The 21616-nt window shown below is 54.1% G+C and overlaps 1 protein-coding gene across 2 annotated transcripts; it reads right to left on the reverse strand.

Annotated features, from left to right (window-relative positions):
- Nucleotides 1-849: 849 nt before the first annotated feature.
- On the reverse strand, nucleotides 850-16879 carry CHRM4 (cholinergic receptor muscarinic 4). Of its 2 annotated transcripts, XM_082057815.1 has the most exons (3): nucleotides 16806-16879; nucleotides 3606-3647; nucleotides 850-3043 (listed from the first exon to the last, which is right to left on the reverse strand). In XM_082057815.1, exons 1-3 carry the CDS (start codon nucleotides 16858-16860, stop codon nucleotides 1566-1568), a joined length of 1575 nt encoding a protein of 524 aa, XP_081913941.1. In that variant the 5' UTR covers nucleotides 16861-16879; the 3' UTR covers nucleotides 850-1565. The 2 variants fall into 2 exon arrangements, with proteins under 2 accessions (XP_081913941.1, XP_081913942.1); XM_082057816.1 differs by lacking the exons at nucleotides 3606-3647; nucleotides 16806-16879 and adding an exon at nucleotides 13253-13284.
- Nucleotides 16880-21616: the final 4737 nt, after the last annotated feature.

The raw sequence follows: 21616 nt of genomic DNA on the forward strand, positions 1-21616 counted from the left end.
CTCACACCATAGCCATTGGTTTCTGGCCCGAGGTCTTTATTTGTCTCGGGGTGGGTTGGGCTGTGGTTGTAGCAGTTTAAAAAAAAAAAATAAACCCGCCAGGCATTTTGGACACCGCTATGTTAATTATCATAAAAACAGCGGCAGGGCGGTCCCCACCTGGGCTGGGGCAGCCTTTCTCCAGGTTGCACAACTTCACTCCAGCATGGGGACAGGAAGGACATATGGACACATAGTTTTCCAGTGCCAGTGTGGCTCCATCCCATCCCTTGGCCTTGCCTGCATCTGGCCTTGCCTGCCAAGGCTTGCAGAGACCGAGACCTGGCTTTTGGAGGGGCTGAGAAGCAGCCCCAGGGTGGTCTGGGCTGGGCACACAGGCAGGCTGGGAGGGGGCTGGAGACGCTGGCTGAAGCCCGCATGCTGAGGGCTCCATCACAACACCGACAGCAGGATTACATCCATTTACAAAGCTCAGCAGCCGGCTCCTTTGGCCTCCTGGGGCGTCCCCCTGCACCCAACGCAGGAGTGGGGCTGAGGACCACCACCATCCACTCCCACCCCCATCAGACCTCCCACACCTGCCATGGAGAGAACGGGGGCCTTCTCATGGCCCAGGTGAGACACAGGGTACATTGGCCACATTTCAAACCCTCTTCCCAATCCACTTCAAGACCTCCAGCTCCCCCCGTCCCTCCTAAGAACGGTTACTGTCACTGTTGCTGCTGTCCACTTCTCAAGGGCCACATTTCCCTGGGGCCTTGGAGAGAAGTCCTGCACCACACCACTGCTTCTCTTTGCAGTTTTAGTTTCCATTGTAGTAGGAGGCAACTGGGTTTCACACTCCTCACCCAGAAGTGAGATGCTTGGTTTGTCTGTATGCCCAGCTGATTGCTGGCCGAGGGCAGAAAGGGCGCGAAGGGGAGAGCGGAGCTGAAGCCCAGCAAAAAATTCCTCCCCAGATCTCTAGGTGAGGATGTATGATGGCGTCTCTCAAGGGAAAGGCAGGAGCTTGCCACATCTGCTGGGGCACAATCTTGACTGCCTTGGGAGGGGGCCAGCAGGACATCCCATGGGCATGCCTGAGACAGCCTGGTCCAAAATGGCTGGCAAATGTTTGGCTCAAGTTTCTTCTCATTTTTTCAGTAATAAAAGGTTCAAAACCCTATTGAAAGCATCCAGCAGTAGGCTGTCTGCATGCAGACAAGCTCTGATGCTCTGGAGATGGTCAGCCAGGGGGAGAAGAGCCATCCAGTCTTATGACAAACACTGATGACATTTGACCAACCTCTCAAGAGCAGGGAAATGGGGAGGGTTCCTGGTGATCACAGCTCTTGCCTCCAGCTTTCTCACTGGCTCCCCCAAGCTAGTCCCCAGGCCCAGGGTGACTGGAAGGAGCTGCAGCTCAGAGGTGCCTTAGACCTTTGTCAGCGTTGGATGAAGGGCATCATCTGCAATCACTGCACAGTCAGCACTGTTGTGAGTGGGGAGCAGAGGACCTCCCTCCAGCAAAAGAGGCAAAGGGAAGGGCTTCAGTAACGTTGCTGAAGTGGTCCCTGAGTGTCAATTTATCTGGCTGTGCCAATGTTCCTGTACTGGCACATGAGAAGGTGCTTGAAGGTTTTCTTGAAAGTGGCATTACAGAGGGCATAGCAGGCTGGGTTGATGGTGCTGTTGACATAGCAGAGCCAGTAGCTGATGTACCACACTGTTTCAGGTACACAGGTCTCACAGAAGGTGTTGATGAGGACCATCACGTTGTATGGAGTCCATGTGAATATGAAGGCCAGCAGGATAGCAAATATGGTCCGGGTGACTTTCTTCTCCCGGGCTGCCATCTGGCGCTTCTTCCGTACCTGGCTCCTGGCAATGCTGGCAAACTTCCTGGCAACGTTGACCGGTCGACTGTTGGCCAGGGAGTTATGGTCAGAGGCTCCTGCCTTGGCTGGGACAATCTCAATGGCGGTGACGCATTCAGTCCCAGTCTGCTTGGTGACGATCTTAATCTTGGACCATTTGGAAGATGGGTTCACCCGAGGGTGGGATGGACTCTGTCCTTGCCCTGCTGGCAAAATTTCTGCTGTGGGCTTGTCTTTTGTGGTCTGGGTCATGCTGACTGTGCTGGACTCATTGGAGGTCTCCTTCTCCTCTTGATGGCCAGTGGCCTCCGTCTGCGCTGAGGGCTGGTCATCCACTTTCCCATTCCTCACCTCCTGCTTCACCTCCATGGCCTTCTTGGGAGAGTTGTTGTTGTTCTGTTTGACCAAGGGGCCCTTGAAGAAGCTGAGGGACTTGCCTTTCCTCTCTTTCCTGCTTTCAGGTTTGTGCCTCCTCACCCTGCTCCTGCTGGCCAGGGAGATGTGGATGTACAGCACTGTCATGATGACCACGGGCAGGTAGAAAGCAGCGATGGCTGTGCCGAAGGTCACTGCTGGGTTGGAGAGGAACTGGATGTAGCATTCTCTCTCAGGTACTGTCCTCTTGCCCACAATGAACTGCCAGAATAAGATGGCAGGGGCCCAGAGAATGAAGGACAATATCCATGCGGCTGCAATCATTAGGCCTGCCATCTTGGTGGTCCTCCTGGCTGGGTATGTCAGGGGCTTGGTGACACAGAAGTACCGATCAAAGCTGATGATGAGCAAGTTCATGACAGATGCATTGCTCACCACATAGTCCAGAGCCAGCCACAGGTCACACACCACAGCCCCCAGTGGCCAGTAGCCTTTGATGATGTAGACCGTGTAGAGGTTCATGGAGAAGACCCCAATTATGAGGTCTGCACAGGCCAGGCTGAAGAGGAAGTAGTTGTTGACAGTCTGGAGCTGGCGGTTCACCTTGATGGACAGCATCACCAGGATATTTCCCACCACAGTGACAAGGCTGAGTGAGCCGGTGACCGTGGCAATGAAAACCAGTTCCACTGTTTTGTAGTTGGTGGGAGGCTGGATGGCCACCTCGGAGCGGTTGCCCAGGGTGAAGTTGTCGTAGGTCAGGTTGGCCATCTTCACCTGCCAGGGCTGAGCAGAGAGGTTGTGCACGGGGTCTGCAAGGGGAGCAGGGACAGAAAGGGAAAATATCATGTCTGCAGGCCCGTGCTGACAGCATCTGCTGCCTTCTCAGTTTCCCAGGCCAGCGCTGCTCTTGGCTAGTGCTTTGAACTCTCACTCTGCCATTACAGCCTCCTCCCAGGAGCTCTTCGAAGGCACTTTTTGTGTCCTCATTTAGCAATGGAGACCCACAGGGCTGAAGGGACAGGAGCAGCGACAGGGCTGGGAGGTGCAATGGTCCCTTCTCTGCAGGGCCAGGGACCATCTGGCAGCAGGAACACAGCCTCACTGTGCCCAGGGGGGCTGACAGAGAGGCTGAGGGGCTGCAGGAGGAAGGGGCTGTGGAGCTGAGTGGTGATGCTCAGTGCTTGCTGCAAGGACAACATGGCACAGAGACAGCGCCATGCCCCGAGGACAAGAGTGGGTTTATGGTGTGCCCTGGGCACACCCTGCTGGCCTCCCAAAAGCACCTCCCTCCCCCCCCCCCCCCAAAAAAAAAGGGGGATAACCATAGGCAGGGCACCCCACAAAGCCCCTGCCATGGCCTGCACAGCTCACCTGCGTCTCTGGTGGCAAACAGCTCCTTCTGGAAGATAAAATCTGGGGCAGGGAAAACAGCAAGTTACCCTACAGCTACAGCCCCCAAGGAATTCATACAAGTTCCACAATATCTTACTGAGGGGCACCAGTCTTTCCAAAAGAGGTGACAAAGGGGTAACACTGCTTGGAGATGGATGCGGAAAATCCAAAAAAGGCTGAAAAATGGGTACTTTGTCTTGGCCCAGCCCCGACAAGCATAGGAGAAGGAAGGGGTTGCATGAGTGCAATCAGACAGTGATGCTGGGAGATGCTGGCCCCTTCCACCCATCCCACATCACACTACAGCTGCAGCCACACTGGCCATGGAGACATATGGGGTGAATTCAGCCATCTCAGCCTGCTACATGGAATTATTTATGAAAAGCAGCAAAAATTTTGGACAGAAAACTGTCTTCATCCAAACCAAGATGCCTGTGGTTAACTCTCCAAGGTAAGAGTTGAATGGACTTTAAAAAAAAAATCAGTGGACCAAAACTGATGTGTTGAGATAAAGGGAATTTGCTGGAAGAGGAAGGAGAAGCAAAGGTGCCTGGGGAGGTGGGCTTGACAGAGGAGCTTCCCAGCAGACCTGCCTCTCCTACATCACCTGGACTTCCAAAACCACTGGGCCTTCACCAGCCTCATCCTGGGTGCTGAGGGAGCCCTGACCCCACCAGCCCAGCAAGGGCAACATCTCCAGTAGCTCCAGCCGGGTGGTGGTCCTGCTGGGCTGCCCACCCAGCCCCACAGGCACTGCCAGTAGCCTATGGGAGCCAGAGTGGCACAGCAGGAGTGCTTGACACAGCGCATCTCTGCAAGCTGCCTTGGGTAACAGTGCTGATGTCAAACACATAGGACTCCTGAAACTGATTTTACAAAATATATAAACACCCCATTAACATGCTCCTCCCTAAAACAGGGTTGGGCAGGCTTTGGGATCAATTTGTGTTTCTAGAGTCTTTAAAAAATCTGCTCTTGCCTTTCGTTTGTGGTGAGGGTAGGATATTTGTACCACCAGCAAACATCCAAGGTTTTAATGTAACTGCTTTTTAAAGAGATGCAGGTGTGACAAAATGGAAGCATGGCTGCTGAGATGCTAGAGCTGGGTTACCAATGCAGCCATTAAGGCAGCTCCTCCATTAGCAAGGCTACAGCTGCAAGAGGGGCTGGGGTTGTCAAACATATGCAAAGGAAAGCAAGTGGGTGAGGAAGAGAGAAATACTTCAGTACCATTATCCTGTGAGACGTGGCCTATGAAAACAAAGTGCTTTGAAAAGAAAGCAACACCTTTTGCTAAGTACTACGTGCTAAATACCAATGGGGTGAGGAAGCCTGGCAGCACTGCCCAGCTTTTCACCAAGCTGCAGGCGCAAGGGGTGCACCAAGGGAGAGGAAAAGAGGTTTCTGCTGCCATCCCTCCTGGGCACCCAGCCAAGGATGCAAGGAGAGGTGATAAGTGTTTTAAATGGCTTAGAAATATATAATCCCAGCAGTTTGAGGGCTGGTTTCAGTACAATTCAAATGAGTTTTAAATGCTTTACTTTGGTGAGATGGGGAGAATTAGCTGCCATTCTTGTGATAGCTAATCAAACTGATCAGACAAGCTAGCAATCAACCAGACATCTACCCCAGCTCTTCCAGGAAGAATTTGAAAATGTTGAAAAGAAACCTTTCTCTCATCTCTGCTAAAATGAGGGTTTCAATTTTTTCCTTTTAGTTTATGAACCAGCATCCCCTTCTAACTCTAATAAATTAGTAATCGGCCTTGACAGAGGCTTGTATTCTCAGTTGCCCGAAGTAAGGAGAGTCCATCTCGTCCCACTCCACAGAACCACTCGTACAGGCCACAAGCAATGAGGAGGAGAGCGGCACAGCCCCACTCGCGCGTCCTTGGATGCCACCCAGAGGTCATGCTGGAAACTGGTGTACAGGGACAACGGCAGCGGCAGCCTCGGATTGAAGGACTTGAACGGGTGTTGTGAAAATGAGCCCTCAGCGAAGGGCAAAAATAAAGCAATCTCCGGTTTGAGAGCAGGAGGGAGAAGGAGAATGGTTAAGGTGTGAAGATACATATGGCACAAGACACACAACGACATGTTCCAGCCAGAAGATGTGTGCAGCACCCACCCTCGTCTCACACACCCTGGCTGTTCTCTGCTGTGCCCCAGCTGTCCAGCCTACCTTCTTTCCCCATCTTCTGCTCTCTCCATCCTGCTGGCTTGCTCTTCTGCCCAGGACACCCCATCTGAGCTTGCCAGGACAGCCCAGCACTGCCTTTGACACTTTGAGCAGGGCAAGCGGCTCAGCCCAGAGCTGGCAGCAGGCCAAGGATGCTATGAATTTGCCAGGTCTCACAGCAGCTGACCAAGCCATGTGTCATGCCTGCATAGGCACTGGGGACAGATGCTGCTATTTGCCTTTGAGCTGCTTTGCCAACCCCCCTCAGGGTGAACTTGCCTTGCTCTGCCCTGGGGGACTCCCCTTTCGCAGCAGCAGCTCCAGCCTGCTCAGGCTGGTTTCCCCAGCTGCCCACTGGGATTGAGGGCACCTGGGCTATGTGGGGAGGGTCTGGGTGGAGGCACAACCTTCAGGCAACCCTGGCTCTGCCTGCATGCCAGGGTGTGCCCAAGGATGGAGGGAGCACACAGGAGAGTTGCAGTGCCATGACAGATTCATTGGTGTGACTCCAGCTCCACTCTCATGCCAGACACATCACTGCCTCTGGCACTGTGTAGTCCCCAGACACCACGGGACCTCTCCAGACCCTGGAGTCTCACCACAAAATGCCTCCCCCATCCCCCCAATGCCCATCTCTCTCCTCCTGCACCTCCAGCAGCACATTTCTCCTCTCCCTCCCCTCATGCCTTGCATCCCACATTGTTCTCCTTGTCCCCATCTTCCTCTGCCCCACAGCTCCCTGCTGGCACTGCAGCCAGGGATGAGAGACAGCCTTAGCAAAGCCCTGAGGACACTTCAGAAGAGCTCCTGGGACTGATGCCCCTATCTGCAACACCAGCTGGCTTTTCTCCCCGCACATGTTGTGCCTTGTCTGCCATGCTCAGTGGGTGCTCTCCCAGACCTGCTCTCACCAGCCAGCTACAGCAAACTCCATCACCAGCCTCCTCCCTCTCTAAGACTCCTGGCAGTGATTTACAGCTGATTTTCTCCTCTCTGTCAAAGCCATGAGGAGCCTTTTGGTCTAAGAGCAATAGCACCTCTTGGTCTAAGAGTTTTAGTGGCCCCTGCAGCACCCAGCAAGTGTGTCCTCAAGGCAGGGAACGCTTTCCCTTCCCTTCCACCATGTTGGATGTTGTGGATGAAGACATGAAGCACACCAGCAGTCACAGACCCAAGCAGATAAGGTTTTAATTTGGTTGGGGGTCCATGTTTTTTGGGCAGTGCTTGGGACAGCAGCGTCCCTATCATTGTCAGAGATCATGGGTGCCACTACTGTTGGGTGAGGAGACAACTCCAGAGCAAAGCCAGTCCTTCCCACGCCTCTGCAGTGACATCTGAGGGTACAGGGGAGAGCTCCTGCTATTTCCTTGCTGCACACCTTGTGTGCCCTTCTGGCAAAGCTTCCCACATGTCAGCTACTGCAAAGTGCCTTGCAGCCTGTCACCAGATGGCAAAGTAGAAAGCCCTGTTGTAGACTGAGAATGACCCAAAAAGTCTGCACTGGATAGAAGCAGGAGCTGCATCGGGTGCAGTTAGTGACCGAGCACTCAACCTGTGTGGGACAGAGGGCCTCACTCCCTCTTGCCCTCCCTCTTGCCCTCCACATGGCAGGAGCTGGCCAACCTCCCCACCAGTGCAGCAAAGGAAGCAGGAGAGGCTGGTATTTATGCACACCCACATGATGGTGGCACATGAAGCTGTGGGATAAGCTCCTAGAGCAAGGAACTGTACTGCCCCAGTGTCCCCTGCCTCTGCTCGCTGTACTGCACAGCCTCCTTGGGGCCCTCCACAGCCCCTGTCCCGCCAGCTGCCCCCTCCCTGCTCCATCACCGCCTCCATCCCAGCCCCATCCTCAGGGCTGGGGGAGCAGAGGCAGGGGGGCAGAGGTGGTTTGAAGTGAGATGTCTGGGAACAAGAAGGGCCATGCATGCACCCAGCATGCTCGGCAAGCTTCGCCACCAGAAACCAAGCCCTGCGTTCACACACCTGTCAGGGGAGGATGCTGTTCATAGGGGAAAGGCAGGATTTAGATAGAGAAACTTTCCCAGAGGCTTCCAAGTGTGAGCTGCTCCCAGAGGAGACAGGATTTTGCTCTGCATAGGTGCAATCAGCCCTTTGGAGGAACAGCAAAGCTGAAGAGACCCCAAGCTCAGGGGGCTCCCACCCCAGCAGGGATGGGGTGGCCATGGCTGCCAGCTCCTGGCTGGGTGAACCATGCTGGGCTCCAGGCACTGCCTGACTCCAGAAGGGAGGGAAGCTGGGCCCCTTCACCACAGCAGCATACCAGGGGAAGGCAAACACCACTGCCCGCTCCAGCTGGGCACACAGGGCTCCAACCAGGGCACATCAGCTCCAGCATCACCATGTGAAGGAGCCTGGCTAGGCCTCCCAGCTTTGCTATCGGTCCCCTGTTTGTCTCGGCCTTCCTAAAAGCACCAAGAGGGTGAAACAATCTTAATGGGATTAGTTCCATCACGTCAAACTGCTGATGTGACGCAGGGCCGGGCAGCCACAACCAGCCTCCGGAGACGAGGAAGGGAGTGAGGGAAAGAAGATGGGAGGGTTAGAAGATGCTGAACAGATACTTGCGTTTATGGCTCGTGCGTGTCTGTGACACAAAGGGAAGGGGCGACACTCCATGGAGGGGTGACAGTTTGTGGTGCTAATTGCGTTATCTAATAGCCATTAATTAGTTCCTGAGTCATGCCACCAGTTTACATCTAGTGAGGGATTGTTCTGGTTGACAGATTCACAGCCCTTGAAGAGTGTGAAAATAGAGCTCCTAGATAACAGGAACAGGCACCTTAGAAATACAATGTATGGAAGAGAATCAAGGGGGAGCCTGTGCCTGGCAGGGGGATTAGCCTGTGTTTGCACCATCGGGAAGGGCTGGTGTCAGACTGCTCCTGTGCCTCTGCATCGGGAGTGAAGGCAACAAACCAACCAAGAAGACAGAAAGGAGCTGAGGGGCCAGCAGGATTTGCTGCATTAAGATGGCAGGGCTCCCTCTGCCCTCCTGGCTCCAGCTGGCAGCTGCAGTGGCACAGCAAGGGTTGATGGGCCCCTCAAGTCCTTATCCCACTCCAGAAGAGATCTGAGCCATTGTGCTAGAGGAATTGCTCCTTGCCAGTAATCTACGGGGCTGATCTAAGCATCTTATTTTTCCTTTGAATAATTTATTCCTCTTTTTCCTCTGCTATTCAACTGCTTCTCATGAGGCAAAGCAAATTCCTCTGTCCCCGCAAGCTGGGAGTCTCTGCTGGCTTTTCCTGGAGCCACCGGAGAAGCAGTGAGCTCAGCAGCACAGGAGCTGCCAGCCTTCAGGGGAAAGTAAGGGGGGCTGGAGAATCCCCTCTGCATTCAGCATGTGTTTGTGCATCAGCTTTTGAAAAATCCCTGTGACTGGGGCCAGAGGGGAGTGTTGCAGTCACCTAACCTGACCACCTGTGCCGAGCAACCCAGGAGCTACCCTGCCTTCACCACTGCTTGTAACCAGGTGGTTGTCACTGGATTTCAAAGCAAAACTAAGGCACCCTATCCAAGGCAACATGCACCCAGCCATGAGAAGCACTCGCAGGTCAGAGCTGTGAGTTACAAGTTGCCCACCTAAGTGGTGCCCAGGCCAGCACACTCACCAGCATCCCGCAGCTGGCACAGCTGCATGCCCCCACCCAAGCTGACCCTCCAGTGCTTGCCTGTAACCCTAAAGTGCCCCATTTCATACACAGCTCATAAGGGGCCACACACCATCTACCCCCAACATTACCAGGCAAGAAGCAAATTGGCGAGAAAGTGGGTTTAAGTGGTCAAAAGTCACTCCTGTAAATAACCTTCTAGCACACTGGCTGCTCTGACAATTAATTAACCATCTGTCACCCAATTAGTAGGCCCAATAAATAATCTGTCAGTGGAATGTTAATTAGTGAGTGTGCCCAGCAAATGTCATGCAACCCAACCCCAGCCTTACCCCACTGTGCCCAGCCCATGGCTCTTGGGCACTGATGGTTCCCCAGCAGCTCCTGCACCAGCTCTGGTGGGTGACATCATGGGGGGAAGAAGGCTCACTGTACAGACATCCTGCAGTGGGGCCAGAGGGCTTGTCATGCCTTCCCTCCTGTGCCCTCTGCCTTGGGTCTCCCAGGGCTGTAGCTCTGGGCCAGCAGCAGAGCTCAGCCCATGCCCGTGAGCAGGGAAGGTGCTTGGCTTTCAGCTGAGCCTGGGACAGAGCCACACTTCTCCCTCCCATCTACTGCATTAATGCTCTCTGCCTCAGAGAGATGCTCACGTTCTTTTATATCCCTGGGCTGAAGCTTTAATAAGACTCAGCTGTTTAAAGGCAGTGTAACAGAAATAACCATGCTGGAGCTACAGGTTCTGCTGCTGGGAAGGGCTTTGGGCTCAGCTGGCAGAGAGGTGAAGGAGGGTGATGGTGGATCACAGCAACAAGTGGTTGCCTGGATGAGCTGGGCACTCCCCAGGGAGACGTGAGCAGCCAGGGTCAGATGCCTGCAGAACAGACAGTGCTGGAGGAAGGACTGGGGGGAAGAGTTGTTGCAAGACCTGGTTGCTTAGGAAAGCAGCTCTCCCTGCCCCAGGGACAAGGACAGGTCTTGCCTGGGGACAGCAAGGGGGGAGCCCATTGCAGGGAACCCACTCACACTGCCACTGCCCCACACTGTCATCCATGCCAGCTACCTGTCCAGGGTGCTGGCCCACCACATTCCCCCCAGTAGCCAGGGCTGGCACTGGGCAAGGGGGGCTGACCCCCATGCAGAGAGCTGCAGCACCCTGTGCCCACCCTACTTGCCCCCTTGGGTCCCCACAGGCCACGAGCTGGGGATGTGGCTCAGGCAAAGCACCAAATGTGAGCTGGGAGGGGCTGCTGCTTCCATGAGATTGCATCTCATCAGGGGTGAGAGTCTTCCCAGGAGGGAGGTGCAGCAGCCTGCTGGGTGCAGGGCTCTTGTGGAGGGCTCCAGCCAGGAGACACCCTTCAGTCAGACCAGCTGGGAAAGACCCTCTCTCCTTCCCCACCTCTTCCCAGGGATGACTTGGCAGCCCTGGGCAATCCTTGCCTTCCCAATGGTACTGAAGGATTTTGATCAGATGCTTCTCTCCTGAGCTCTGCACAGGGGGAGAAGGCTCCAGGAGCATTGGGTGGCTACAGGTGGCAGTGGAGGATCCCAGATCAAGCGGGGGGGATAGATGGATGCTTGAGTCTGTGCATTTGCAGTATTTGCCCCAGGCAGAGCAGAGCTGTTAGGAGTGCGGGAGGGGGACACAGATTTCTCTGTAAGCAACTAACCCCGGGAAAGCACCAAGGTGCTCATCTGAAATTTTAAAGAGTGAGCAATAGGAACCAGAGCCCCTTGCCCCATGGAGCAGGGCGAGGCTCTGTGGGGCTCTGAAAGGACAAGTAAGCCAGCTATATAACGAGTAAGAGAAAAGAGAGTCGGTGCCCTGAGCTAAGGGCAGAACATCAGGCAAGAGCAAGGGCACATGCTGGGTGAATGTGAAAGAGGAGAGCCCTAGTCCTGGGGACGGGCAGCAGACGGGAATCTCTGGGGTGCTAACGAAAAAGGAAACTGAAAACATTAGACTTCTACGTGGCCACAAGATCTGCCAAAGGGTTCAGTGTTGGAGGTGACACCTGAGCAAGGGGATAGAGCGAAGGACAGGAGACAGAGCAGGAGGTGTGCAGGGAAGCCCAGGGCATGGGCAGGCAGCACAGGAGGCATGGGGGCCAGGGGAGGAGAGCAGGTAGGAAACTCCTGTCCATGGCAATAAAAGAGAAGGAGAGGGAAGAAGAGGAAGGGGGTGGGAATAGCTTCAGGCTGCCAGGGTGGGATTACAAATCTCCCCCACAGAAAAGCCCTAAGAAACACTTCAGAGAGGGCAAGACTTTGCACAGGAACACTGCCTGCAAATCTCTCCCTGTTGCCTTCCCTGGAGGTTCCTGCTAGTCAAGTGGGAGACATCTTCCACTCAGGCAGCCCAGCTCTGCCTAGAAGTCACCTCTGTCACTAAAGAATGGTGGTCTCCAGCCTGTCATGACCCTACACCAATGTCACAGGCAGCACCCCTCAATTGCCTGTGGCTGCACATGGTGGCAGAAAGTTTAATTAGTCAGGCACCAATTACGAGCCATGGTGGGTGACCTGAGCTCTGCCAATGACCTCCAGAAGACCATGCTAGATGCTGCTCCTAAGTGCTGCAGAAAAGCAGACCCAAGCCCCGCCAACTCACGCCTGTTGTCAGGCAAAGGCTAATGCCAGTAGGGTTTCACTCTTCTCTGCACACATGCACACACATTTTTGGCTTTAACGGGACTGCACGTGATATAACTGCCAGCAGAGCAGGGATCCAAACTACCCCAAAGGCACTAGAGTCAGTGAGATGCAGGGTATGCTCCTCCCCTTCTCAGTCATGCAAAGATTCTACAAGGACGCCTGTCCCTCCTCTGCCATGCTGCCTGTAGTGGAGCCTCACTAACATCAACATCGGGAGGGTTTGCGAGCGAGGGGTCATGGAAGCGAGGCGCCACGCATGTCTCTAGAGAGCCACCCTGTGACCTGGAGCGGACGCCGGGACATCGTGTTTGCAGAGTGATGTTTTCAGACCTCGGCGTTGCACAACGGGAACTTTGAGTTTCCCACAGATGAATCAATCTAATTCTGCTTAAGGAGCCTAAAGATGTTAACCCATTAACGAGCCAACACAAACCAACTCCACTGTGAGACTTAAACCTCTGGATGATGTTTCACCCAGCACCTGATGCCAGCCCGTGCTGTGCTTTGTGCCAGCCTGCAAGGTGCTCTAAAATGCATTAGATTTAATAGCAGTTGTGGTAGCAGAGGAGCTGCTTCTCTGGCTGGCTTTCTTGGATAGAGTGCAGCCAGCCTCAATAGCTTGGTACCACGTTAAAAGCTCCGGCCGAACCCGCTACATCTGAGGAGCTCCATGGTTTACACTGGGTCCTGCCTTTAAAGGACAAACTTCCCGGCTGTGGCTCTTCCTGTGCCAGCTGACCTAGGATGAAACTCCTCTGTGAGGCTCTTGAGGACAAGCACACAGCCCCTGTGGTTTCTCACAGCCCTGCCCAGCCCTTTCTGAGTCACGGAACCAGCGCCCCGGGTGGGTGCAGGTCCTCTGTACTGGCACGTCTCAGCCTGCCTAGTGTTGGGGCAGGGGGTGACAGGAAGGGAGCAGTGGGACATTGGCATCTCTGCCCCTGCAACATGCACCAAGGGGGGCATGGGATGCACAAGAACAATGGGGACACAGGGTCACAGTGAGACAGGAAGGTCAGTGTCACTCCCATGGCTCTGATTTCCAGGACCACCAGCAACGGTTTTGGGGATTGTCAGAGAAATGAGAATCTGTGTTGGTAGTTGGTGCATTTGGAGGCTTGGACAGGTTGGTGAAGCTAATTTTCTCAGCAAACTTACATTTTACAAGGTGTAAACAGAGCCCTTGTTGGAGTTCCTCCTCTGTATAGAGCAGTCTTGGGTTGAAGGCATCTCTGGAGGGCCCCAGGAGCAGCTGTGGGGCAAAGGCATGAGCAGCCATGCCCAGCATGTGAGGGATCAGAGTGGGGAACATCTCCAGCAGAACCTCAGTCGCCAGTGCCCACTGTGCTGGGAAACTCAAAGTCTGAAGGCTAGGTCAAATTACAGTGTCCTGGTGCAGCAAGACCTGCTCATCTATCCACAGGGAAGGCGGGGTGGGTGTCAACACGCACACAGGTTGTGGATGCCTGGGTGTCTGTCAGGGGCAGAAGGAGGCTGACTGTGCATCTGCCGCTAAAACCCTGCTGAGTTTTAGCATCAAGGAGGAAGACCTGTAAGCAAGACACCCTACTCCTGCATCAGTAGGCAGCTGCCCCACTGCAGCCTCATCAACAAAATACTGGCGTAGCATACAAAAGTGCCCAGAGAGCACTTGCCCCAGATTAATTTGTCCAGGAAATGCCTAACTCCTTGAAATTTCAGCAAATTAATGTATCAAGGCCACCACGCTTCTGCACTTGGCTATGAGTTAAACAAGGGCCACCCATTAACTTCCTCACCACCTGGCCTGCTGGGGCCCTGGACAGAAAAGTCTCCCTAGAAACTGGCAGCTGTTTTCTAACTGGTTGTCCGAATCCCTCATAAGAGGGACAGCCTTGGCATGGCTCCAAAGGCTGGCTTGAAGAGGCTTCAACATTTCGCAGGTGCTGAGGACGTCCCCGCCACCAGCAGCATCTGGCACACTCATGGCAGGTTTTGGTGTTCAGGTGGGCTAAGGAGTCAGTGGTGGGATACTGGGAGAGGGATGAGGAAAACAGAGAAAGTAGATGGGAAAGATCTGGTTCAAGCTTCCACTTCTTGGCTGTGCCATGTACTGCACCCTCACATCTCCATAAAACACATACCCTTTAAATATGCAGTTTTAGAGCCAGCCCAGAATGGATGCTAAAGTGCAAAGCAAACCTCCTACTTTGGCTTACTGGAGAGCAACAAGGGCATAGCCCCATGTCAGATTGAGAGGAGACTGGCTCAAGGACAACACCTCCTTCTCCAGAAGATGCCCATCAAAGTCCTGATGTAGCCTGCCAAGGAGAAGGGGTCAGCTTGTGCACATGAAACTCTTGCTGCACATACATGCATAACGAAAGAGGAGCTGCGTTTGTGCAGAAAGCAGCAGCCCCTTGCAAACAGCCTCCATTTCCCTCTCCTCTTGCTATTGCTCTCCCCGCTGTCTTTGCCGGGCTGCATCTGCCACCTTGGCTGGGCACTCACCAGCTCTCCTCACCTCTGTGGATGCTGCTGGCTGGGGCCTGGCAGAGAAGAGCCCCACAGTGAAGGTGGCTAGGGATGGCTCTGCATCAGCCAGTCGTCCTGCTCTCACTACTTTTATTCCCTGTTTTTTTCTTTTTTTCCTTTTTTTCTTTTTTTTTTTTTTTTTTTAATACAGATATTTGTCACTTTAATTTAAAAACAAACCAAAACCAACAAAAATCTAACCATGACAAAACCTGATATCAATAGGATCCTCATGGGGATAGTTTAAAGAGAAAAACCATGCTCCTTCTGCAAACTCAGAGTAATTGGATCACAGTATTAATTAATCATTTCAGTCCATTTCTCTTCTGTGAAAGAAAACAGACTGACCCGCTGAGACGGGTATGCCCCTTCTGTGAATAAACCAACTGCTTTTACCAGTTGCTCTTCTCCTCCTCCTCTTCCTCCCCCCAGCTTTCCTGCTGCCCACTCGCCGGGTCACTCCCAGTGCCACTTCCACTCAGTCTGGCAGACCTGGGAACCTGCTGCTGGCTCTGAACAAGGGCACACGGGCTTGGCTCCTGCAGGAAGCAGCAGCTGGCTGCACACAGGGACACTACCAGATACCTGTTCCCATCCCCACTTTCCCCACCCAGCAGCCTGTCTGAGGAGTGAATTCGGGATGGGTCAATACTTCTTAGGATCCCTGTACAGGTGAAGTCTCCCACTTGGATGCCCTGCTGGGATGCCTCACAGGAGCCTAGTCTGGGCTGGAGAGGAGCAGCAGGTGCTCAGATCACAGAAGTCAAGGCATTAGGAAGCAGTAGGTGATGCCCAGCAGTAGGGACAGTGAAAAGCATCTTGCTGTCACCTGTGATTTCAGTGTGAGCATTGTCACTGGTGATGTTTCACCAAAAACCTGGGCTCTAGAATGCTTGCATCTGTGTAATTTGATAGACAGTGCCAGCATCCAAAAATTACCCCTCTAGGTGGGTACCAGCAGGATGAGCTGGGGAGCTCATCCTTCAAGTAGTGGCAGGAGAAGCCGAGCCATCCTGAGAGATCACTCAGGGCACCTGTGACAAAGCAGGGAGCCTTCAAATGCCCAAGCAGAGCCATCAGCTTTGCCAGCTGCCAGCAGGGCACAGAGGAATGCTAGCTGTTCCTCAGATGGGAAAGTATCTTCCTAGCCTTGGTCTTTGAAAAAGACCAGCTGGAAAATGCAGTCACAGCACAGTCAGAGGGGTTTCAAACAGGACAGACAAGAACCCAGCATTGCTTTGATTTAAAGGAATTGAGGGGAGGGAGAAAGATAATAATTGTTCCCTGATTTGAAACCAATGCCATTATTTTGGGAGAAGAGCGGAGTTGCCTTACTGTTGTCCACTATGGATGGGGCAGCCTTGCCATTACCAGTGAGGAGGGCGCAGCTGGAACAGCAAGGGATAACGGGGAGATTGGAACCCCCCTTGGGAGGGAGGGGGCAAGATTGGTCCCCCTTGCAACACCCAGCCCAGCAAAGGGCTCTGTTGGGAGGTGGGGGGACATCTGCCTAGTCATGTCCTGGGAGGTGTCTACAATGGTCAGAGGGTTTTTATTCAGTGTGGGAACAAAGTATCCAAAAGATAGAGAACCTTGTTCCTGCTGCTTTTGTTGGAATATAGAGGGAAGCAAAGAAAACATGCAGGTAGTTTCCTGCCCAGAAAACAAACCTCCTTCCAAGAGGAGATAACAGGGAAGCAAATAACCCCCACCCTGGGTTCCCCACTGTGGGTGTGCCTGCCCCTGGGGGTGCAGGCTGCTCATATGCCCGTGGCGGGGTACCGACGGCCAGTTCCCAGGTGATCAGAGGGATCCGATGTGCCTTGGACGGCGGATCCCGGGGAGCGGTGTTGGTTTGGATGGGAGCAGGGAAGGGAGGTGCCAGACCTCGTTCCGGTGTCCTGGCAGGGCTGCAGCCCTGCACGACTCCACACATCCCGGGGTGGTGAACCAATGCAGGGGTCCCGGCCCGCGGGGCACGCCCGGGGCTGTCGGAGCAACACGGGAGTGCGGGAAAGTTGGTGGAGAGAGACCATCCCATTCCTGGGGCGACCGGGTGCTACATCCCTCAGGGGTGCGCACCCCCCTTCCCCATGCACCTTCAAGCCATGCTGCCCCCCACCCCCGCAGGGACTCTCCGGGGGGGCCCGCGGGGTGCCCCGCCCCGTGCACACGCAGCCCCCGAGCAGCGACTCACCGGGCAGCCCCCAGGGCGCGCCGCCGCCCGCCGCCGAGCGGTTCTCAGCCGCCATGGTGCCGCGCCGAGCCCGCCGCCGCTGAGCCGGGGACTCCGGCTCGCATGGCCCCGGCCGGCTCCCGGCTCCCGGCGGCGTCGTGCGCGGTGGAGGGGCGGGGAGGGGCGGGGGGAAGGGAGGGCCCGGCGCCGCCGGCTCCGCTCGGTCCTCCCCCGCCCCCTCCCTCTCCCGCTCCCAGATGTGCCTCCCCCAGATGTGCGCTCCTCTCCCCTCCGCAAAGACTCACCGGGGCGGGAGCGAGGGGACCACGACTTCAGGGAGCCGTGGGCAAGCCCCACGCTGCTGTTCCCCCCCTTCCTCACCCCTAGATGTGGCTCCCCGTCCCCACCGCCCAGATGATGGGGGGGTCGGTACCGGACAGGTGCGGGTCCCCCGCCGGGCCGGCGGGAGCGCTCCTTTGCAGCACCGCGGACAGCGCCGCCCTCCCCGGGACCGCCCGCTCCCGCCCGCTCCCCGCCGCCACGTCCCGCCCGGAGCAGCCGGAGAGGGGCCGGGAGCCCCTGCTGCCCCCGCGAACCCAGCAGCCCCGCTCGAACACCAGCAGCTGTTAGTGCCGCTCCGCTGCCGCCGGCAGCGCCGGGAGCCCCGAAGCCTCAAGGAGGGAGAGAGCGAGGCGGCGGGAGAGATGGAGCGGGGTCCGGCACAGTCCGGACAAAGGGAGTCCTCGGTGAGCTCCCCGGCCCCCAGATTACAGTTAAAATCCGGTCTCGGTGCACACATCTGCAAACTCGAAATGCACAATGAACTCTCTGCCGGTTTGTCACTAACATGCAGTATTGGGGTTTTCCCCCGGAAACAAAAACATCAACGGGCAGTTTCACTATCGGTTGACTGCCCCAGAGGTTCTGCTTTCTACTTTCATTGCAATTATGAGAAAGTGTCAAGCAAAGAGAAACAAATGGAAAAAAAAAAATCTGTCTTCTCTGTTCTGTAGAACACCTTTCCCCTTCTCTCTGCTTATACCTAGACCAACTCTCTAACCCACCCTCTGCCTATCACTTGTACTGTCTCACAGACACACAGGGGTATCATTTCCCCATCTGCTTTGTGCTCACACATACATACATAAATACACATAAACAAATAAACGCCACACTTTCTCCCTTCTTTGAGTGATTACAGTCTCAGACAAGTTCCCACCATCCACTCCTTCACCTCCTCACCCTCTTCTCTTACATCTCTTGCTCTGGAAGGTAGCACTTAACTAAATGCTGGAGTTTGATGTCAATGTCTCATCTAAAATGTTAGCCAGATGTGACCGGTTCACCAATTTGACCCTTCTCTTCCCCAGATCCTGCAATCTGGCATCTTCTCCCTGGAGAGGAAGATGCATTTCTGAATTCCAGCATAGAGAACATTGTAAGATAATTCAGACAATTTTCCCTGATGACACATCTTCAGCTCCAAGTGCTTGACTCTTTACCCTGGAAAGGTTAAAGCCTCTCAGCACTCTCATCTACAGCTCAGCTGCTGCCTTTGCACACTGAGAGGTCCCTGTCACAGCACAGAGGCAGGTGTGCTGTCTTTATTTTGGTCACCCTAGGCCAGATCCTGGCATTTCTCTAGCGAATGTTCAGTCAACCAGTATTCATTTTGTTCCCTGCCTTCTTTGAGGAGTGAGAAAACAAAGCTTTCCCAGCGTCAGCTGGTGAAGAGCCACACGATTGCACTGACTGCAGTGAGGCTTCCCTGACTTTTGCCAGCTTAACATCTGCCCACACCATTTTTGTAGTCACTGATCAAAACCTGTCAGAGGCTCCAGCCAGTTAACTAGTGTCTTGCCTCACCCTAAAGCCCTGACCTCAAATAAATACTACTCACTCCTCTTCCTTCTCCCCACCTAAAAAAAAAAATAAAGTGAGAAAACCTTTGCCTTGCTCTGGGTGAACTCATCAGACCGAGGAAATATCTGCTTCAAAGACAATTTGATTGCACTGGATTTGGGTTATTTGATTGGACTCTTGTTTCAAAATACAACTCCCCATGGACAGACAAAAGACTGTAATGAACAGCAAGAAGGCTTCTTCCAAAGCAGATCAGTCATGGAGATAAAAATGCATAACCAAATTGAACACAAAACTTCAACTTTTAACTTTTAGCCTGGCTTTATTCATTCTCATTAGTCAGAAGCAGAGTTTCTGACTCCCCATACGTATTCCAATTAAAGATAGCACTTGCTTCTCTTGCTTTGACATATTTGCACATTCCATGCTCATGGGTTGCCAGCGAGTTTCACCAGCCACTCTTGCTGTCACCAAAGTGACATCACCTTCCTTTGTAAGCCATGTAGGCACCAGCCATGAAACACGTTAACTCCTCTCCGGAGCCTGACCCCAGCTCCAGCCCTTCCCCTGGCCAGAGATGTTGTCCCAGGCTGTGGGGTGGGACAGGAGGGACTTGTGTTTGATCTATCTCAGAAGCCAGGGGCTAACCTGCCTCCATGTTCAGTGACTCAAGCAAAGGAAATGTTTTCCTTGTTCTCTTATGGGATTATGACCTGTGACAACCTGTGTCCTGCCATCCTGCTTGACTGACACAGCTGGGCCTGGCAGGTAACTGGGGAAAAAAAGTCAGCACATGTCACCTTGTAGGCATCTGAGATGCTCCTGGAGCTGGGCAAATTTAATCTAACTGCACATCTGCCTTTTTTTCATCACTGTATTTCCATCTTCCATTTTCGGGTGGCTTCTTTGTTTTACCTATTTTTTCTTTTTAGAGCTCTTTTCCTTTTTAAAGCTTCCCTGTACATGTCTAATCAGCGAATTATCTTCTTCCATTATCAGTTGGCAATGCTCCATCAGGCTCCACCAGCTCAAAAATTACCCTCACACCAAACCAACACAAACACCTAGAAACGGAGCCACTCCTCTCTCCACTGCCACTGAGGTGGGAGATGCAGAGGCCAGTAGCAAGTGGCCACCTTGATGCTCCATCTCAGCTTGCTACAGCTCCCAGCCATAACCCTGGTCCCAGATTGTCCTCCCATCCTGCTCATAGACAGATGTCTTTGTGCATATGCTTGTCTGCTCCCTGTTCCTTTCTTCCTGTCCCTCTCCAAGGCACTCAGGTTTTCTTTCTGCCTCACACACCCTTTCATGCTCCAGTTCCACCCCTCTGGCACCAGATCCCTTTGCCCTCAGGCAGACCCAGATTGCCTCTCCCAGCACAGCACAGGCAGCCAGTCCCCCTCCCTCCGACAGACGTACTCCCACAAACCCGTTGAACCCATCCACATGGCTTTAATATTCATAAAAGTCAACCCTAGCCTAAAGAAAATTTGGTTGATGATGAAAGTATTTACATTGCAAATCACTTTTAATAACCCTCGGGTAGTCAGCCTGGTGATAAATGCTAATCCGCCTATCAGCCCGACAACAAAATAAACCCAACTCAGAAGGGGAGAGACAGAGGGAGAAAACCCAGCCGGTGACAGTGAGAAAGGCTCAGCCCTCCTGAGCATCACCCCACCAAGGGAGACGGGTGTGAAGGCTTCACAAGGCAGCCAGTGAGAGCATAAAAGGATCGACACAGGGAGTAGGAGCAGCCGCTCTGCCGGCTCTTGGCCAAGTGAGTAGACACCCTGGGCACCCTGGAGGGATCGCTGGGCAGAGGGCAAGCCCCTAGAGACACAGCCCCTTCACTTGCTGGTGTGGGGCTGGCGTTGCCTGGCAGGAGGTGGCTGTCTGAACACCAGAGCAGTAACTCAGTCTCCCTGACCATGCCCAGGGCTGCAGGCAACAGCGTGATGCCACCTGCAGGCAGGCTCTTGCCTTGAGTGTGCTGGTGGGTGAGACACAGCCCACAGGGGATGTGGGTCATTCCCCCAGGCCACTATCATCCCTGTGGGAGATGGGAGAGGGGACAGCACCTTGCAGTCACCTGCCTTTCTCCTAATAGTTTGCCCCATCAAGTACCATCCCCAGGGAAAGGACCTTTCCCCTTCATTCCAGCTGTCCCTGTGGCAGCAGCAAGCACATAGGGCAGTGAGTGCCACAGGCGTGAGCTCTGTGGGAGGGCAGTCACTCATGGATTTGGGATGAGCCAGGACCCAAAACATGTTTTGGCCAGAGAGGTGGTAGATGTCACATCCCTGGAAACATTCAAAGCCAGGCTGGACAGGACTCTGAGCAACCTGATCCAGTTGAAGATATCCCTGCTCATTGCAGAGGGGTTGGACTAGGTGACCTTTGAGTGTCCTTTCCAACCCAAACTATTCTATGATTCCATGCTGGGACAAGCCCATGCTGCAGGAAGCAAGTGATGCTGCAGGGGAACTGGTCAGGAGGACTTGCAGGGCCTGAGGAGGAGCAAGGCAGCTGCAGCCTTCCCAAAGGCACTTGCTGTGCTCTGTTACCTCGGCCAGGCCTCCAGGAGTCATCCACAGCCACGTCTTCTCATGCTTCAGAGCACGCCTGGACCAGAGATGGAAGAATGAAAATACTGATGCTGAAGCTGCATTAGACACATCACTTAGTGCTCAGCTGTTTCCCAGCCTCCCGGGCTGCTTGCAGAGACAGGGTAATGAAAGCTTCTTTCATTATTTGGAAAATGTCATTTTTAGCACCAGTGAAAGATGTCAGAGCACAGCCCCAGGCAGTGGGTGACTGTTCAGCCATGCAGCAGGTGTGGCCCCAGCAGCTGGGGTGACAGTGGCACCAGCAGCCCCCACTCTCCCCGACGGCATGGCCTGGAAAGTGGTGTTGGCTGCTTTAGCCCATGCAGGGAAGTCAGGTGAGTGTGAAGAAGATTTTTG

The sequence above is a fragment of the Streptopelia decaocto genome, assembly GCF_964273445.1.
Source record: "Streptopelia decaocto genome assembly, chromosome: 7".
Taxonomy (NCBI): domain Eukaryota; kingdom Metazoa; phylum Chordata; class Aves; order Columbiformes; family Columbidae; genus Streptopelia; species Streptopelia decaocto.